General features: G+C 41.8%; 1 protein-coding gene across 1 annotated transcript in view; it reads right to left on the minus strand.

Annotated features, from left to right (window-relative positions):
• Positions 1–4,843: 4,843 nt before the first annotated feature.
• Positions 4,844–21,433, minus strand: part of LOC128702038 (rhodopsin, GQ-coupled-like) — a 604,475-nt gene continuing 587,885 nt past the window's right edge. The window contains exon 4 of the mRNA XM_070094398.1: positions 4,844–9,545. Coding sequence (XP_069950499.1) covers positions 7,665–9,545 — 1,881 coding nt within the window. The 3' untranslated portion in view covers positions 4,844–7,664. The remainder of the gene's footprint in view (positions 9,546–21,433) is intronic.

A 21,433-nucleotide genomic window follows, 5' to 3' on the forward strand; every position in this document is an offset into this window, starting at 1 on the left:
GTTGACCCGACCTCTGATATATCACCATCACACGACACAGTGATAGGGTTAATCAGTGAAAATCTTTGTTAATAAAATTCTGTCTACTGTCTCAGACTAGGCTCCCGCATACCTTAAACACTAATCTATTACCTGATTATTAGTGTTTCAAACCACAGACAAAATCTTCATTTTTATCCCCAATAGCTGAAAGATTTACGAAAGTTTAATACCTAATTTTTCAGTTCTCGACACTGTGTGTGTTTCAGACAGCTGATTCATTTCATACAAATAACCTTAAGTTGTATATTTTATGCAGAGGACTCCAGAATACACCGAACTTCGCAGATACTGGAAAAAAAATGTCTTTACCATAGCATGTGGTTTCTTATTTGGATATCAGTGATATGGTGAGAAATTCCTGTCTCACCTTCGACGTACAGTGTAGAGCGAGAACATTTATTACAGAGACTGAACACTGAGAAGCAGGAAGGAGAGGGAGCGCCACACACCATTTAGTGAGACGAAAACCATGAAATACAGCACAAACACAAGTACAGAATATGAAATGTAATATGGCACCTACATGAAGGCGGCTACAGTGCCGCCACTGACTAGAGTGAGAACATCTTTGGTTGTCTTCTTGACCGGCACGAAGAACACACTCAGAGGTAGAGTATCGGTAATGATAATGTCCACACGATGAGTAACTGGCTCTTTGAAGACCCGACTGCCAGGAGTGATATACGAACCACTAGACTGGTCAGGGGATACTCTCTTACTATTACTACTTTATTGTCCTGGGTGACTTGTATTAAGTGTGAGTTTTTACTAACTAAACCAGCATACCTGAGAGTGACCATTTCACTCTTGCTCTCCAGGTGACGCAGGTCTAATGACTCGTCTCTTATAGGGAAGATATATGCAGTGTAAAAATATGAAAAAATGGAACAATGTCATCTGCATGAAAATAATAAAACTGACAAAAGGAGATCAAACACTGAAATATATATTATTAAACTTCTGGTATACTGTCCCCGTGGATTAACTTGCGTTATAGCATAACACATTTCACAACTAAACAAACCAGGGAGGACGTGTTAAACGCCCGGTTAGGAAGTGAAGTTCACTCGCCAGAAAGGAAGACGTAATTTAACTCATTACAAGGAATATAAGAATGTTACAATTTATAGGGAAAGAGGGAGACACGAGGAAAAGACTGGCTTCACTTGGAGGCAGGATCTACACCTTTAAGTCAATCACAACACCTTACACTAGTGATGGGAACAATTATCCCTCCTACAAGGGTGCCACAGCACCACAAGACACACACATGACTCCCTAACTTACAAGCATCATAAGTTACACACACCCACACTAATACTCTCAGCAGTTACCAACTAATCAATGTTTTACACAGTCGCTGAGCTGCAGTCCGAATGTACGTGAAACTTAACCACCGCTTGTATATTTGTTGTCTATACAAACAACGCGTATGCTAATTCTAAAGCAAAGAACGCAGCTTGTTTGTAAGTTGGAGAGCACGTGTATGCCACATATTTCTCAGGTGTGATGGATGGTGCCTAGATCCTCATCGTTTTCATATTTACATACCTAATCAATGTGTTACTTTTGAGACCTATCGACTACACGAGGGTCATTAAGGTCGCCATCCACCTAGACTCTAACACCAAGAATACTTTAGCCCCTAATATAGGGATTAAAGTAAGCTCTGTGTATATACAGTGAGAGATACATGTATCTTAGTATATACACGCTCTGTCTACATACAAAGATATTTTACAGATATTTTTTACCATTTTGCCTATTTCCTTGAAAATATATTCCTACAAATAACTCAGCATCGTATAAATTTTCACATGAACTTTCCTCTTATTCACTTTCACTCTTCTTAAAAATAGGCATTTTTCTTTCCGATAGTAATTAAAAAATCGTATCTTATTGTTTCTGCAATGTTTTTCTCATTTAGTTATTATGCACTTCCTAACATTTTTTTCCTTATTTACATATAAAATCTTTTCTTTATACATGGCTCTCAACTACGTGTTTCAGAACATAATGTACTGGAAGAACAAAATTATATATATATATATATATATATATATATATATATATATATATATATATATATATATATATATATATATATATATATATATATATATATATATATATATATATATATATATATATATATATATATATATATATATATATATATGTCGTGCCGAATAGGCAGAACTCGTGCCGAATATAACGAAAAAAATATATTTCACTGTAATAACTGGTCAATTAGCAAGAACTCGTTTAAAATTAAGGCCTTTCTGAAATTTTCTCTTATACGTTTAAAGATATATTTTTTTCATTAATGTTAATGTAAAAATTTTTAATTTTGCACCAAAAGAATCTTAGAAAACTTACCTAACCTTATTATAACGAGAACAATTTATTTTAGCCTAACCCAATTAAATATATTTTAAATACGTTTACAATAATTTAATACTAAACAAACACAATCAAATATATTTTTTTCGTTAGGTTCAGAATGATTTTGGCGAAATTATTGCATACACAAATTTTCACTTGTCCTATATGGCAAGATGAGCGTTGCTATTTAAGCCAAGTTCGCAAGTTCTGCCTATTCGGCACGACATATATATATATATATATATATATATATATATATATATATATATATATATATATATATATATATATATATATATATATATATATATATATATATATATATATATATATATATATATATATATATATATATATATATATATATATATATATATATATATATATACTAAACTTCTTTACAGTTTATACGACAAAAGATTCCAGAGCGGTCTTTACTACATTTAGTACTGAACTAGACTACTAATGACACCTGTCGAGCACTTCTGGAATGAGAGACATACTTGTCACAGTGCAAGTCCAGTAATTTCACATAGAAGTTTCACATTTGCAAACTAACGAATATGTTGCGACTTCCTGTGGTCTTGTTGCACTAGCTGAACCCTTACAGAGGTTCAGGGAATGCCTGCAGCACATTTCATGTACACAACACTGACCACGGTCCAGCATGGCTGCAACACGTAAGTTTTACACAGATACACATAATGCTACCATCTTTTATACTACCAGTTTCACATTTGCAGGTTACCTGGATTTATTAAGTGTTCAACGTTCAGAGTACCTGTTTACTTAGTAATGTGGGCATTTCTAACGTTTTTAATTCACCTGACGAGACCCTGGATTCGTACCTCATGTGTAACTGATGTAGAGGAACCTGTCACCTGTTTCTAGCCGCACTAACTGCACTTATGGATCCCAACACAGTGCTTCACGGATCCAGGAACACCGTTGCGCACCGCAGGACTCCCGTCTTTGAATCACAGGGTCTCGGGTCCCTCTTACACAAAAGATTCCTTGCTTAACTTGACATATTCTCACTTCACAATGTACTTTAAAACACTGGTATCATTGCCAATGTCTACTAAATGTTTAAGGTTATTGTCACTTGCACGATAATTGGAAAATAATAATGTTTGTCTTACTAGATGTGTTGGTAATGATATCACAGCCGTATGGTAGCTCTTGGTAAATGTAACACTGAGGAAAGATCACGCACCGTTCGTGATGCCAGGGGCGCTACACCTCTCCGTGCGTCTGATTGATGTAGTGAAGAAAAGACGCTGCAGGACAAGCTTTTACTGAGACAATGTTTTGCTCTGTGTAGAAATTTAGCATTAAGCTCTACATAGAGCGAAACGTCCATGATCTGCAACGTGTGTTGTTTCTTCACCCGCTGTTAGTGATGTCCCTTGGAGCCCAGAAATCAAGGTCACCGGAGAGGCGGGGTCAGGAGCTATGCTTCGACCTCAAGCAACGCTTTTACTAACATCTGTTTAGTATGACCCGCCTCCACTGGTGGGCCCAGCTCATCTGTAACTTAACCTCCAGCTGCTACACCTCACTTTCCTGTATACAAGTCTCTGACCAATTGCTTCTGCTGTTGGCTAAGAAACCGATCATCTTACACCTACGATGCTGGACTGGTTACATTAGTCTCTCTCTCTCTCTCTCTCTCCACCTCATTTTTCATCAGCGCTGTGTCCAGACCTGCGCGTCATCTCTGATAAAGTCTACAGCGCAGGTAAAATATTTCCTGGTGTTGCGTATCTGCCTTGTCAATTACTGATGTCGCATGATGGAGTCATCTGGAGTTACCGATGTCACATGCTCTTGTTAACATCACTAGATACCTGTTAGTTACATATGCTAATGAAGCCTGTTGGTACTGACATCACATGTGAATGACGCTTGTTGATTCTGATGTCACATTCCCTGTAGTTAGTTGCTGGTAACATCAACTTAACTTCACACCACGGGAGACATCCCTGGACTTCACTGAGCCAGAGACAACTTGGAATTTCACACCCCTGGTCACGGACCGGGCCGAGGGGGGCGCTGACCCCCAGAACCGCCCCTCAAGGTATACCCAAAGGAGACAGCTGCTAGTGGCGTGCTTGTAAAATTACAAATGCCAACTTAGACTTGTCAGTGACATCTGTTAGACCACCGTGACACGTCTTAGACCACTGTAACATGTCTTAGACACCGTGATACATCTCAGACCATTGTGACATGTCTAAGATCATTGTAGCACATCTTAAACCATTGTGACACGTCTTAAATCATCGTGTCATGTTAGACTATTGTGGAAATAATCTTAAGTTATATATATATACGTATATATATATATATATATATATATATATATATATATATATATATATATATTATATATATATAATACGTCAATTAATATCAGACTTTTAAAACTTCTTCTTTGTAACACGGTTTAATACGTCTTTTCCCAGATTTAATATTTTAACGTGGTTTGTCAATATGTGTATTTTGATGTAAAAATGTATTTGATAAAGTAAGCGTCACAAAAAATAGATTAAAAATTCGGTATGAAAAGTTTTTTTTTCTTTCAGTTAATTCAATGAAGTGAATCCGACAGAGGTTTGGGACAGCTTAATACCCGTGATAATGTTTAATTCCCAGGCAGTATGCGATCAGATTGTGGTGGTGGTGCAGCAGCAGCACTGTATTGGTAATGGGAGGGAAGGGATCAGGGATGAACTGGTGGTGGTTGCTAGTGGATGGTCTGGGATGTGATCTGGTGATGCAATATGTTTAAAGGAGTGGTGGAGTCTGGCTCACTGCAATTGCAGACCATACGAATGTGCTTGATTTTTCTCGCGTTTGTTATAGTGATATATCCCGCCGTGTGACGGTGATTAAGTCCAAGGTCAAGCAGTGACTGACGCGGTGTTAAGGCAGCTTTCCCAGTCCCGAGTTGAGAAGTGACTTAAAGCAGTAATTCCAAAGCGAAGGGACTCTATATTGTCTATACTGATTAGTAGCTCACGGCCTCTCTGGGTGTAATCGTTGAGCTCCTCAGGATTTGAGTACACTACGATCTTCAATAACGAGTAGAGAGAGCCTTACATACAAGTACCAAAGTTTCAGCCGAGTACTTCCGAAATGGTGCTGCCTGGAAGATGAAGCGGAGGCTTCTGTGCTTGTGAGAGCTTCCTGCAGTAACGACGACTTAGCTCATAGCTGGAGAGGCTGTGGGATAACTAGTGGATAACGATGCCGGAAGCCGACCCTCAAGCTCTGCGAACTTGTTCTCTCGTGTAGTAACTCTTCCTGCTTGTTCCGCGACCTTGCTCCATAAAGCCGTATCATGACCCCACTAGTTACTCGATCTGGCCAACTTGAATCGTTACCCGGCCTACTAGTCCCGCGCCTTCACCCTCATGTAACGTGGCCTAGCTCTTTAAAGCCGTAGCCTGGTTTACTATTCCCAAAATTCCACCCACATGTACCGAGTTTAGTCTACTCTAGCCGTGACCTTGTTTACTACTCCGGTAAACTGCTTCCTTATGGCCACTGTCCGATCCTCTGTTGTTTTGAATAGGCAGTCTATTCCTCCGTATTATTTGATTGATCTCAGCACGTGTTGAGTGATGCTATCAGGTTGTGCTGTGCTGTAACTTGAAACACTCGGGCTGTGGCCTGACCTGCTACAGCGAATCTTCAGTTAATTCAGCTACTTGCTTGAATGAACTCCGAGCCAGTTGCTTTGACCCTTTGGCCTCGTATACCGAATAATTACGGGACAGAGTAACTACAACTTTGTGGGAACGAACCATTTAAAATTATCGTAGCTACGAAATCCCTATGTAAATACAGGAAGATATCTTCATCTTTCTACCAGTCTCCTAGCTCAGGTTGACAGATTTCATTGTCTCGTTTATGGTAGTCTCATACTGCAGGTGTTTCCACACTGCAACTCAGTGTAACATAGGGTACCTGCCCACTGCGGTTACTCCTACAAGATAGTTCTCATATAGTATAGGGTAGCCGCACACTGCGCATATTCCTATAACGCAACTCAAATAGATCAGTTCATCTGCGCACTAGATGTGTTCCCACAATGTGAGTCGTACAGAATATGGTACCTGCACACAGATATTTCTATTCTGTAAACATTAGAATATGGTAGCCGCACAGTTCAGGTGCTCCCACCATATAATTCTTATAGAATATGGCAACTGCACACTGCTGGTGTTCCAAAATGAGTTAAAAATGTTACGGTAAATTGCTGTTCGCATTAAGCAAAAATTACCAAATGTGTTGCAAAGTCTTAAATATCGACGCGAGTCACTCCTAGGTCGACTTTTGTGCTGGAGAAACTCAGCAGCAAGGAACTGCAAGTGTGGATGATCTCTGTCCTATTTTTAGTTCGAATATCCACTTTAAATCCTTCACAGCAGTTCTTGGTCAGCTGGTATATTCGCTACATAACAGTTATTTACACGACATAGTTCTCTGAATGTGTGTTTATCATTTCTGTTGAGACAGAAATAAATAGGAGTGTGACGTTGTAGTGTTTATGGACAGTAAAGGTGTGGATGAATGCACGTGTGAATAAATTAAGGAATGTGGAAATGGATAGGTAGACATTGTTAACAGCATATGGATATGTACTGTCAGGTATATTTCTGTCTCAGACTGAATTTCATAAGTTAATGAGCCTACGATCTTGATCTCAGTCACTGCACTACTTTGAAAATTCTCTGCGAGGTTTAAATGACTTTTTTTATGGCTCGGTGCATGTCCACTGAGTGAGAGTTGTCCTGCTGAGTCTGTTGCACCGTGAGGGTGAGCGAGCTTAATTAACATAGCTCGTAAAGTTTTATCTTATGCTAAAAAGTCTTAGGCTCTCTAACAGCTAATGTGATGCATCATGATGCGTCAGTTCAATGTAATGGCCACTAGTGTGCACGAACGTAGTATTACTGTCCTTTCTTACCAATAATATAAAACACCAAGTACGACTGTTACCAAGCATCCTATTACTCTTTCATACCAATGAAAGGAATATTAAGATAATCTGATGGACAAGAGAAGCCTGGATGTCGCTCCGGTCAGTGAGAGTAGGGGCTGGTCCACACCAGCCTGTACCTTGATCTTCGTCCTGCTGTAATACCCTGATTTGTGTTTCCTAAGAAAGCCCAAGGGTGATGAGAATTGGCTTCAACTCGCCTGCAGTACGTATGAGTAGGAGAGTTTTACCTGTCTTCTGTGGGAATGACTACTACTTCCGCTATATCGTGGTGCCCGTTACTCTTACTGATGACCTTCCCATTGGCCACGATGGGACCGTGGACAAAATGGACCTGCACCTTCTCACTTTCCTTGTTGCCAGTAATTTGTGGAGAATTTGGGGGTGATGATTCCAAAGAATCACTGTGCTCCAGTGAATGGCGAGTGTCCTCAGAATCGATACGCTCCAGAGACACTTTTGAAAAGTCGAAACGCAGACCATTGTTGCGGAACATGGCTTTTTTACGATATCTGGGTAGGACAGAGTTCGAGATGATGCCGGTGTCCGTGTCTGAATCCATGGGCGAGTCGGAAAAGCTGTCTGATGACCATGAGACTCGCTTAGTCTTTCTGGCAGGCGAGAGAGGTGGCTGTGAACACTGACCCAGCAGCAGGGGTCGAACCAGTGATGGACTTCCTCCTACCTCGCCAACTATTTGCTGTGACGCACTACGAGGTGGATGAGCGTTAGACTCGGGACAATTTTCCTGCATATACAAACAAGTCATCTCAAAGTCCAGACTTTTTTGTTTGTTCCTAGCAAACAGAGCTCGTCTTAAAGACGTGCGATGGTTGGACATAACGGTTGACGAGTTAGCGAGGTTAGTGGCTTCTTTCTCTTGATCAGCGTTCTCCTCCAAACTGCTGGACTGGGGGAGTAAACGAAAGACGTTTGTATTGCGACTGAGGGGACTCTTGGGTGGAGAGGAGTTTACCTTATCCTGGCTGCCCCCTCTGGCCTGGTCACACTTTGCTTGATCACATCTGACATAATCACATTTGACTTGGTCACTCTTAGATTGGTCATTTTGTGAGTCGGTTTGAGTGATCTGACTGCCGGGAAGTACCGGTGAGTCACTGGTAGGTCGAGAAGGAGTGGTGTCCCTGGGAATGGATGAGTTAGAGCCTCGTGGCCGAAAGCTGAGTTCGGAAGACCGTCGAACGAGTTTTAGGGTAGTGTCGCTGGGCGTGGAGGTGGTAGGCTGGATGAGTATCTCCGACATGCGACGCTGTAGCTTCTGCTGGAGGGGCAGCGAGAGGGAAGGAGTGATAGAGGGCCGCCGTGACGCAGGCACTGACGGCGCGCGAGACTGGATTTCATAATGGACTTCGCTTCTGTACAACCGTTTTCTCAGGAAATTTTTAAAGTTTTTTCGAAGTACTTTACTTTTCACCCCATACACGAAGCCGTTGATGGCTGGGGCGAACGTAAGCAGAGCAAAGTTAGTGATGGAGACGGTGACGGGAACGTAAGACCTGGCTAGGGCCTCGTATAACAGACACACCGCTGATGGCAGGTACAGGATAATGAAAGTGCCAACAAAATGGAATACAGTGGTGGCAGCCGAGCGCCCCCTGTAACGAGTAAGGTAAAAGTGGGACCTCTGTGGTGTGACGGTGGCCTGAGCTGACACTGTGACGTCCCATAGCGCCGACACAATCCTGTGACGGTGGTGACGTGCTATCACCAGGATACGACCATTAGCGGAAGCCACGAGTAGTGCCGGCAACAGGTACCCCAGCAAGGAGAGCACCAGGGCGTAGCTGCGACCCACGACTGGCGAGGCGGATACCACGTCGGGTAAACAACAGCCAGGAGGTCGCGGGGAGCTCTGGAGCCCCGGCAGCACCAGCGGCAGTGTACACAGACCCGCTGATAACACCCATGACACTGAGACCGTCACGCCCACGCGTCCTGGCGACACGAAGCGGGCGTAATGAAGGGGCGAAGCGATGGCCACGTACTTGTCCACGTTGAGGGCCGTTAGCGTCCAGATGGCAGCCACGTGAAGTGTAAACCAGACGCTACCCACAGCAGAACACCCGCCCGTACCCAGCCACTCCACCTGCAACACACACCATCATTAGTTACGTGCTCTGTATAACATCTGTCATCACACGTCATCTTCCCGTCCCAAAACATTAAACCCGTAACACAGAGCATCATTAGTTACGTGTAATGTATAGCATCTGTCGTGGCTCATCATCTGCCTGTCCCACAACACCTGCAACACACAGCATCATTAGTTAAGTCTTGTGTATAATATCTGTTGTGGCACAACACAACACCTGCAACACACATCATTAGTGTATAACACCTACTTTAAAGATATGTTCACTAATTTAATGTATAACACCAGAATTAACACAAATATCAGGTTGCTAGACAACATTCTTGATTCCCTCACCTCAAGTACGCTACAAATATTAGAAAAAACGTATACCACACGTAAGTTGATGTGTTCTCTCTCTGACTACAAACTGGAATGAATGTATTTATTCATCAATAATAATAAATAATATTAAACGACTCAACATGAAAGCTTTCTTCAAAATCAGTTTCGTAAATAAGAATGAAGATGAGAGAATATTTCTAATTCAGAATTTACAACTGAATATTGATGGTTGCGTGTAAAGGTACCATCTTAGGACTCACTTACATGCAGTGATTTTCTTTTAATGGAGTGTAAATGCTAGGTGGGGTAGGTCAGCTGTGACTGGTCATCTGATGACCCGTGTCAGCAGACGCTGTGACTGGTCACTTGATGACCCGTGTCAGCAGACGCTGTGACTGGTCACTTGATGACCCGTGTCAGCAGACGCTGTGACTGGTCACTTGATGACCCGTGTCAGCAGACGCTGTGACTGGTCACTTGATGACCCGTGTCAGCAGACGCTGTGACTGGTCACTTGATGACCCGTGTCAGCAGACGCTGTGACTGGTCACTTGATGACCCGTGTCAGCAGACGCTGTGACTGGTCACTTGATGACCCGTGTCAGCAGACGCTGTGACTGGTCACTTGATGACCCGTGTCAGCAGACGCTGTGACTGGTCACTTGATGACCCGTGTCAGCAGACGCTGTGACTGGTCACTTGATGACCCGTGTCAGCAGACGCTGTGACTGGTCACTTGATGACCCGTGTCAGCAGATGCTGTGACTGGTCACTTGACCCGTGTCAGCAGACGCTGTGACTGGTCACTTGATGACCCGTGTCAGCAGACGCTGTGACTGGTCACTTGATGACCCGTGTCAGCAGACACTGTGACTGGTCACTTGATGACCCGTGTCAGCAGACACTGTGACTGGTCACTTGATGACCCGTGTCAGCAGACGCTGTGACTGGTCACTTGATGACCCGTGTCAGCAGACGCTGTGACTGGTCACTTGATGACCCGTGTCAGCAGACGCTGTGACTGGTCACTTGATGACCCGTGTCAGCAGACGCTGTGACTGGTCACTTGATGACCCGTGTCAGCAGATGCTGTGACTGGTCACTTGATGACCCGTGTCAGCAGACGCTGTGACTGGTCACTTGACCCGTGTCAGCAGACGCTGTGACTGGTCACTTGATGACCCGTGTCAGCAGACGCTGTGACTGGTCACTTGATGACCCGTGTCAGCAGACGCTGTGACTGGTCACTTGATGACCCGTGTCAGCAAACGCTGTGACTGGTCACTTGATGACCCGTGTCAGCAGACGCTGTGACTGGTCACTTGATGACCCGTGTCAGCAGACGCTGTGACTGGTCACTTGATGACCCGTGTCAGCAAACGCTGTGACTGGTCACTTGATGACCCGTGTCAGCAGACGCTGTGACTGGTCACTTGATGACCCGTGTCAGCAAACGCTGTGACTGGTCACTTGATGACCCGTGTCAGCAGACGCTGTGACTGGTCACTTGATGACCCGTGTCAGCAGACGCTGTGACTGGTCACTTGACCCGTGTCAGCAGACGCTGTGACTGGTCACTTGACCCGTGTCAGCAGACGCTGTGACTGGTCACTTGATGACCCGTGTCAGCAGACGCTGTGACTGGTCACTTGATGACCCGTGTCAGCAGACGCTGTGACTGGTCACTTGATGACCCGTGTCAGCACACGCTGTGACTGGTCACTTGATGACCCGTGTCAGCAGACGCTGTGACTGGTCACTTGATGACCCGTGTCAGCAGACGCTGTGACTGGTCACTTGATGACCCGTGTCAGCAGACGCTGTGACTGGTCACTTGATGACCCGTGTCAGCAAACGCTGTGACTGGTCACTTGATGACCCGTGTCAGCAGACGCTGTGACTGGTCACTTGATGACCCGTGTCAGCAAACGCTGTGACTGGTCACTTGATGACCCGTGTCAGCAGACGCTGTGACTGGTCACTTGATGACCCGTGTCAGCAGACGCTGTGACTGGTCACTTGACCCGTGTCAGCAGACGCTGTGACTGGTCACTTGACCCGTGTCAGCAGACGCTGTGACTGGTCACTTGATGACCCGTGTCAGCAGACGCTGTGACTGGTCACTTGATGACCCGTGTCAGCAGACGCTGTGACTGGTCACTTGATGACCCGTGTCAGCACACGCTGTGACTGGTCACTTGATGACCCGTGTCAGCAGACGCTGTGACTGGTCACTTGATGACCCGTGTCAGCAAACGCTGTGACTGGTCACTTGATGACCCGTGTCAGCAGACGCTGTGACTGGTCACTTGATGACCCGTGTCAGCAGACGCTGTGACTGGTCACTTGATGACCCGTGTCAGCAGACGCTGTGACTGGTCACTTGATGACCCGTGTCAGCAGACGCTGTGACTGGTCACTTGATGACCCATGTCAGCAGACGCTGTGACTGGTCACTTGATGACCCGTGTCAGCAGACGCTGTGACTGGTCACTTGATGACCCGTGTCAGCAGACGCTGTGACTGGTCACTTGATGACCCGTGTCAGCAGACGCTGTGACTGGTCACTTGATGACCCGTGTCAGCAGACGCTGTGACTGGTCACTTGATGACCCGTGTCAGCAGACGCTGTGACTGGTCACTTGATGACCCGTGTCAGCAGACGCTGTGACTGGTCACTTGACCCATGTCAGCAGACGCTGTGACTGGTCACTTGATGACCCGTGTCAGCAGACACTGTGACTGGTCACTTGATGACCCGTGTCAGCAGACGCTGTGACTGGTCACTTGATGACCCGTGTCAGCAGACACTGTGACTGGTCACTTGATGACCCGTGTCAGCAGACACTGTGACTGGTCACTTGATGACCCGTGTCAGCAGACGCTGTGACTGGTCACTTGATGACCCGTGTCAGCAGACGCTGTGACTGGTCACTTGATGACCCGTGTCAGCAGACGCTGTGACTGGTCACTTGACCCATGTCAGCAGACGCTGTGACTGGTCACTTGATGACCCGTGTCAGCAGACGCTGTGACTGGTCACTTGATGACCCGTGTCAGCAGACGCTGTGACTGGTCACTTGATGACCCGTGTCAGCAGACGCATAAACCACCACCATCGTGTGCCAATAGTTTTTTTCTTTACACAGATTTTCTTGTATGATAAGCTAATTATAAATCGGATTTACGATTAACACAGAGCAAATGTATTTTAATTTAAACGATTAATTAAAAGCTAAGAAAATTATTTTGAAAGAAATATAAAATATAAGAAACAGTGCTGACTGTAATAATATTAATATAAACATTTTAAACTTTAAATCCAGTGATAATTTTAATATGTATAAAATAAAGGTCTTTATACCGGCGAATACATCGATACCATGCCTCTCCCTTCTAGGGTAGGGTAGGTGCCTGAGCCCGAGCCTTTAGCTCATAAGACTGTCATTCCCATTAGCCCCCTTGGGGCGGGGATGGCAGACCAGAGAGGCCTAGCTTGTGGCTAGGCCTGGGGACAGTTGGTCCCAAAGATGAGGAGATACTTGTGCCTCCTCCCATGGGAGACTTAGGTCTCAGACACTCCCTAAAGAGGGAGCCAAGGCCGGGCCACCACTTGGACAAGGCCCGGGCCGGGAGAATACCGGCTAATCTTTACCTAACCTAACCTACCGGCGAATACATCGATACCATGCCTCTCCCTTCTAGGGTAGGGTAGGTGTCTGAGCCCGAGCCTTTAGGTCATAAGACTGTCATTCCCATTTGCCCCCTTGGGGCGGGGATGGCAGACCAGAGAGGCCTAGCTTGTGGCTAGGCTTGGGGACAGTTGATCCCAAAGATGAGGAGGTACTTGTACCTCCTCCCATGGGAGACTTAGGTCTCAGACACTCCCTAAAGAGGGAGCCAAGGCCGGGCCACCACTTGGAAAAGGCCCGGGCCGGGAGAATACCGGCTAATCTTTAATAATAATAATAATAATAATAATAATAATAAGTTAGACACCAACATGTTAAAATTTCAATCTATATTGACAGAACAAATCACTTTCATCCGACTTTTGTCACGACAAAGTCAAGTCAATGCATGAGGTACAATCCTCTTAAATATTAGCCACCTGTTAATATATTCGTCTCGTCCGATAAGCCCGCCATAAAGCCATCGGCGAAACTGAATGGGTTATCTTGTGACGAAGACCAGTGCCAGGTGATTTTTTCCTTACGAATAAAATAACTTTCACAGAACTAGTAAGCCAGAGGTAGTTACTACCGTGAACCGTCATGGGATCACTATCACACATGACCTTAAACACCAGTATCTTTATGCGCCCCAACCTTAAGCGAGGCATTATCTTCACGCCTTCGACCGCCATCTGTAGGCCAGAGGTCGTAGTCAGACACACAGCTTCCAGGGCGCTCAGTTCCAGGCCGTGAATCAAGGGTGACCCAATGAAGACAAACATCACTGCCAATAACTATGCGACTTTTATGTAACAAAACAGTAGACGCCGCATCTCAGTCACAGGGACAATAACACCTCGATTACCGCAGTCATAAAACGGATGGTGACGGGGTGAAGTCATCATGTTTGGGCGGTAGTGTGAGTAGGTAATTTTGGTAAGTTTTTTAGTGTATACTATAACTTTGGTAGTGTTTAAGCTTTCATTTTTTTTTGCGAAATTATTGCATACACAAATTTACGCTTGCCTTATTCGGCAACAAGAGCGTTGCTGTTTAAAGCCAAAATCGCAAGTTTTACCTATTCGACACGACATATATATATATAATATATATATATATATATATATATATATATATATATATATATATATATATATATATATATATATATATATATATATATATATATATATATATATATATATATATATATATATATATATTATATATATTATATATATATATATATATATATATATATATATATATATATATTTATTTATTTATTATTATTATTATTATCACACTGGCCGATTCCCACCAAGGCAGGGTGGCCCGAAAAAGAAAAACTTTCACAATCATACACTCCATCACTGTCTTGCCAGAAGGGTGCTTTACACTCCAGTTTTTAAACTGCAACATTAACACCCCTCCTTCAGAGTGCAGGCACTGTACTTCCCATCTCCAGGACTCAAGTCCGGCCTGCCGGTTTCCCTGAACCCCTTCATAAATGTTACTTTGCTCACACTCCAACAGCACGTCAAGTATTAAAAACCATTCGTCTCCATTCACTCCTATCAAACACGTTCACGCATGCCTGCTGGAAGTCCAAGCCCCTCGCACACAAAACCTCCTTTACCCCCCTCCCTCCAACCTTTCCTAGGCCGACCCCTACCCCGCCTTCCTTCCACTACAGACTGATACACTCTTGAAGTTATTCTGTTTCGCTCCATTCTCTCCACATGTCCGAACCACCTCAACAACTCTTCCTCAGCCCTCTGGACAACAGTTTTGGTAATCCCGCACCTCCTCCTAAATTCCAAACTGCGAATTCTCTGCATTATATTCACACCACACATTGCCCTCAGACATGACATCTCCACTGCCTCCAACCTTCTCCTTGCTGCAACATTCATCATGTCTTTATATATATATATATATATATATATATATATATATATATATATATATATATATATATATATATATATATATATATATATATATATATATTATATATATATATACATATATATATATTATATATATATATATATATATATATATATATATATATATATATATATATATATATATATATATATATATATATATATATGTCGTGCCGATTATGTAAAACTGGTCAATTAGCAAGAACTCATTTAAAATTAAGTCCTTTCTATAATTTTCTCTTATACGTTTAAAGATATATTTTTTTCATTAATGTTGATGTAAAAATTTATAATTTTGCACCAAAAGGAACTTAGAAAACTTACCTAACCTTATTATAACAAGCGCAATTTATTTTAGCCTAACCCAACTAAATATATTTTGGATTTGTTTACAATAATTTAATACTAAACAAACACAGTGAAATATATTTTTTTCGTTAGGTTCAGAATGATTTTGGCGAAATTATTGCATACACAAATTTTCACTTGTCCTATATGGCAAGATGAGCGTTGCTATTTAAGCCAAGATCGCAAGTTCTGCCTATTCGGCACGACATATATATATATATATATATATATATATATATATATATATATATATATATATATATATATATATATATATATATATATATATATATATATATATATATATATATATATATATATATATATATATATATATATATAAATATTAGGTACACCTGTTCATTAATGCAAATATCTACTCAACCAATCACGTGGCAGCATCTCAATGCTGCACAGGACACCTGAAACATTTTTGGATATCATCCGTCTAGGTTTAAAAAACATCAAAAATAAGAAAATGAACAGTTTAGATACCATGTCTTTTTTTACAATGGTTCCTACCGAGCAAGTCATCGATCTGTTATATAGAAAAATAGCAAACATGGACCTTCCCTTGCCAAGGCAATTTTTACTGACCTATTTGAACTTTTACCAACTGTTCACTTTTAACAATACGTATTAAAGACAAAAGTTTGGCATGGCCATGGGCACACCAATTAGGTTAGTCCTGGCGAACCACTATATGAAATCGTTTGAAATCGAGCGGTTCAAGATATTGCAATTAAGGTATATCGATGACATCACACCTAAACATTCAGCCTCGACACCTTCCAGTTTAACTGCTTAAGTGCAATTGAGTTTACCATCCAGTTCACCCAAGATAAACACAACACTCCCCTTCTTAGATGTTCTGCTCTGCAATCAGACACATAACTAACATTCAAGGCTTTAACGAAAACCTACAACATGAACTCATGTTACGCCACGACGCTACAACCAAGACAGATGCTGACATATTTTTTCTCAGAGTATTCAGAGTATGTGGCTGTATTACCTCATACACGACAGCAGGGAAAAAACACTTAATATTGTGACAGGACCGAAAACATCAAAAAAGAATTACAAGTACAACATTTTTCCCTCACCTGTGGTGTTCTTACCACCCTCGCAACACACTGTCCAGAAACAACACTGAACCAAACTTAACCAACATGATGCAGAAAAATCACGAGTGCAACATTCCTTGCATTGTATGTTTACCTGGAGTTTACCTGGAGAGAGTTCCGGGGGTCAACGCCCCCGCGGCCCAGTCTGTGACCAGGCCTCCTTAGGTCAGTGTCCCAGGATGCGACCCACACCAGTCGACTAACACCCAGGTACCCATTTTACTGATGGGGAACATAGACAACAGGTGGAAAGAAACACGTCCAATGTTTCTACTCTGGCTGGGAATCGAACCCAGGCCCTCACTGTGTGAAGCGAGAGCGTTAACCACCAGGCCACCATAGCCACTCCAGGCCACCAGAGGTTATAAAAGGAAAACTTCACAATCCATGTATTGTGTATAATACACTCCATGTATCATGCATAATGCACTTCATGTATCATGCATAATACACTCTATGTATTATGTATAATACACTCCATGTATCATGTATAATACAGTCCATGTATCATGCATAATACAGTCCATGTATCATGCATAATATAGTCCATGTATTATGTATAATACAGTCCATGTATCATGCATAATACAGTCCATGTATCATGCATAATACAGTCCATATATCATGCATAATACAGTCCATGTATCATGCATAATACAGTCCATGTATCATGCATAATACAGTCCATGTATCATGCATAATACAGTCCATGTATTATGTATAGTACACCCCATATATCATGCATAATATAGTCCATGTATTATGTATAATATAGTCCATGTATCATGCATAATATAGTCCATGTATTATGTATAATATAGTCCATGTATCATGCATAATATAGTCCATGTATTATGTATAATATAGTCCATGTATCATGCATAATACAGTCCATGTATTATGTATAGTACACCCCATGTATCATGCATAATATAGTCCATGTATCATGCATAATATAGTCCATGTATCATGCATAATACAGTCCATGTATCATGCATAATACAGTCCATGTGTTATACATGGAGACAAAAATCCACTTAATGAAACGGACAGATGCTAAACTGATTAATGTACGTGTGTGTCTAGTGAATTATCTCTAAGAGTCAACCATGCCAACACTAGAGGCCATTATATTATTCCCTCGCTTACTCTACTCTATCTCACTTTAAATTTGTATATGTGTCATCGATCAGTAGCATATGCTGGTTTAGCTAAAAACAAACTTTGAAGTTCAAAGATTAATATATGCAAGGGTAGAAAAATCTAATTGCATATCAAAACATAAGGATGTCTTAATAAGACGTAACAGAGAAACTATCCCTCTATAACATGACAAAGACGTCACACAACTATGACGGATATCACAAATGGCTTGCGACAATATAGTTTATTAACAATGAAGCTACAAATTAATATCCTGAAAGTTCTACATTATTACCCAGTAAAACACGCAGCCATTGTAATAAAAATACTTTACAGGATTAACCAACTATAACATTTTTACTTCTCAAATTTGCTTTTGAGAGACTGTGATGCATCTTGCAAAACAGACTTCATGGTTGATTAAATTATTGATCAGTTTAAATCCAATGCTCACATATACACAATTTAAAGGGAAAATAATACAGCTTTGAAGACCATCACAAGCATTTTTTTTTCATTATCACAGGGAACCAATAAGAAATGGTCTATATAAAACTAACTAAGGAATATCTGCACATGCCAATAGACGCATAAACCTTTCCCTATAGTATACCAGCGTTAAAAAGTTTAAGCCGATCGGATAAGGCGTTCTCAAGTTCTCAAATGTTGTCAACCACTTTACAGGTAGTACATCAAGGATTCCTAAAGAGAAAAAAACAGTAACTCACGAAATCGTAATGACACGATTGCAAGCAAACCAGGTTACAGCGCTGGCCTGGAGTTTTATGACTCACTCGCCATGAGTTTAAACCCCGCCCGTGGTATGGTTTGAGGAAAACAATGGTATATGATAAAAAAATGTATGATCGTAATGAGAAACGCTAAGCAAAGATATCCGAAGTGATGAATGTTCGCTAGTGTCCTATACAAATTCACACAAGTTTTCTATGCAATACATTCCGCCGGAGCTCAGTCTCCACACGAGAGATCTCGTCTCATGTCATATGTTACAGATTTAACCTTTGGCATTTAGGAAGAGCACTAATTAGCATCAACTTCAGCATGAACACACGATGTCTGCAGTGTTGGACTCCCATGTAAACACCAGAGTGTGTGAACCAGCAGCCAGGTGCCGTTCACTCCTCTGCCTCACACATACTGTGTTAGGGATGTGTTTACTTGCGCGTGTGCTTTATATATATATATATATATATATATATATATATATATATATATATATATATATATATATATATATATATATATATATATATATATATATATATATATATATATATATGTAGTGCCGAATATGTAAAACTGGTCAATTAGCAAGAACTCATTTAAAAATAGGTCCTTTCTAAAATTTTCTCTTATAAGTTTAAAGGGTGTAGGGCAGCTGGGATTGATGGGATAAAGATAGAAATGTTAAAAGCAGGTGGGGATATAGTTTTGGAGTGGTTGGTGCAATTATTTAATAAATGTATGGAAGAGGGTAAGGTACCTAGGGATTGGCAGAGAGCAGGCATAGTTCCTTTGTATAAAGGCAAAGGGGACAAAAGAGAGTGCAAAAATTATAGGGGGATAAGTCTGTTGAGTATACCTGGTAAAGTGTATGGTAGAGTTTTTATTGAAAGAATTAAGAGTAAGACGGAGAATAGGATAGCAGATGAACAAGGAGGCTTTAGGAAAGGTAAGGGGTGTGTGGACCAGGTGTTTACAGTGAAACATATAAGTGAACAGTATTTAGATAAGGCTAAAGAGGTCTTTGTGGCATTTATGGATTTGGAAAAGGCGTATGACAGGGTGGATAGGGGGGCAATGTGGCAAATGTTGCAGGTGTATGGTGCAGGAGGTAGGTTACTGAAAGCAGTGAAGAGTTTTTATGAGGATAGTGAGGCTCAAGTTAGAGTATGTAGGAAAGAGGGAAATTATTTCCCAGTAAAAGTAGGCCTTAGACAAGGATGTGTGATGTCACCGTGGTTGTTTAATATATTTATAGATGGGGTTGTAAGAGAAGTAAATGCGAGGGTCTTGGCAAGAGGTGTGGAGTTAAAAGATAAAGAATCACACATAAAGTGGGAGTTGTCACAGTTGCTCTTTGCTGATGACACTGTGCTCTAGGGAGATTCTGAAGAGAAGTTGCAGAGATTGGTGGATGAATTTGGTAGGGTGTGCAAAAGAAGAAAATTAAAAGTGAATACAGGAAAGAGTAAGGTTATGAGGATAACAAAAAGATTAGGTGATGAAAGATTGGATATCAGATTGGAGGGAGAGAGTATGGAGGAGGTGAATGTATTCAGATATTTGGGAGTGGATGTGTCAGCGGATGGGTCTATGAAAGATGAGGTGAATCATAGAATTGATGAGGGGAAAAGGGTGAGCGGTGCACTTAGGAGTCTGTGGAGACAAAGAACTTTGTCCTTGGAGGCAAAGAGGGGAATGTATGAGAGTATAGTTTTACCAACGCTCCTATATGGGTGTGAAGCATGGGTGATGAATGTTGCAGCGAGGAGAAGGCTGGAGGCAGTGGAGATGTCATGTCTGAGGGCAATGTGTGGTGTGAATATAATGCAGAGAATTCGTAGTTTGGAAGTTAGGAGGAGGTGCGGGATTACCAAAACTGTTGTCCAGAGGATGAAGAAGGGTTGTTGAGGTGGTTCGGACATGTAGAGAGAATGGAGCGAAACAGAATGACTTCAAGAGTTTATCAGTCTGTAGTGGAAGGAAGGCGGGGTAGGGGACGGCCTAGGAAAGGTTGGAGGGAGGGGGTAAAGGAGGTTTTGTGTGTGAGGGGCTTGGACTTCCAGCAGGCATGCGTGAGCGTGTTTGATAGGAGTGAATGGAGACAAGTGGTTTTTAATACTTGACGTGCTGTTGGAGTGTGAGCAAAGTAACATTTATGAATGGGTTCAGGGAAACCTGCACTCTGAAGGAGGGGTGTTAATGTTGCAGTTTAAAAACTGTAGTGTAAAGCACCCTTCTGGCAAGACAGTGATGGAGTGAATGATGGTGAAAGTTTTTCTTTTTCGGGCCACCCTGCCTTGGTGGGAATCGGCCAGTGTGATAAAAAAAAAGTTTAAAGATATATTTTTTTAATTACTGTTAATGTAAAAAATTTTAATTTTGCACCAAAAGGAACTTACAAAACTTACCTAACCTGATTATATCAAGAACAATTTATTTTAGCCTAACCCAACTAAATATGTTTTAGATTTGTTTACAGTAATTTAATACTAAACAAACACAGTGAAATATATTTTTTTCGTTAGGTTCAGAATGATTTTGGAAAAATTATTGCATACACAAATTTT

The sequence above is a fragment of the Cherax quadricarinatus genome, chromosome 4 (assembly GCF_038502225.1).
Source record: "Cherax quadricarinatus isolate ZL_2023a chromosome 4, ASM3850222v1, whole genome shotgun sequence".
Taxonomy (NCBI): domain Eukaryota; kingdom Metazoa; phylum Arthropoda; class Malacostraca; order Decapoda; family Parastacidae; genus Cherax; species Cherax quadricarinatus.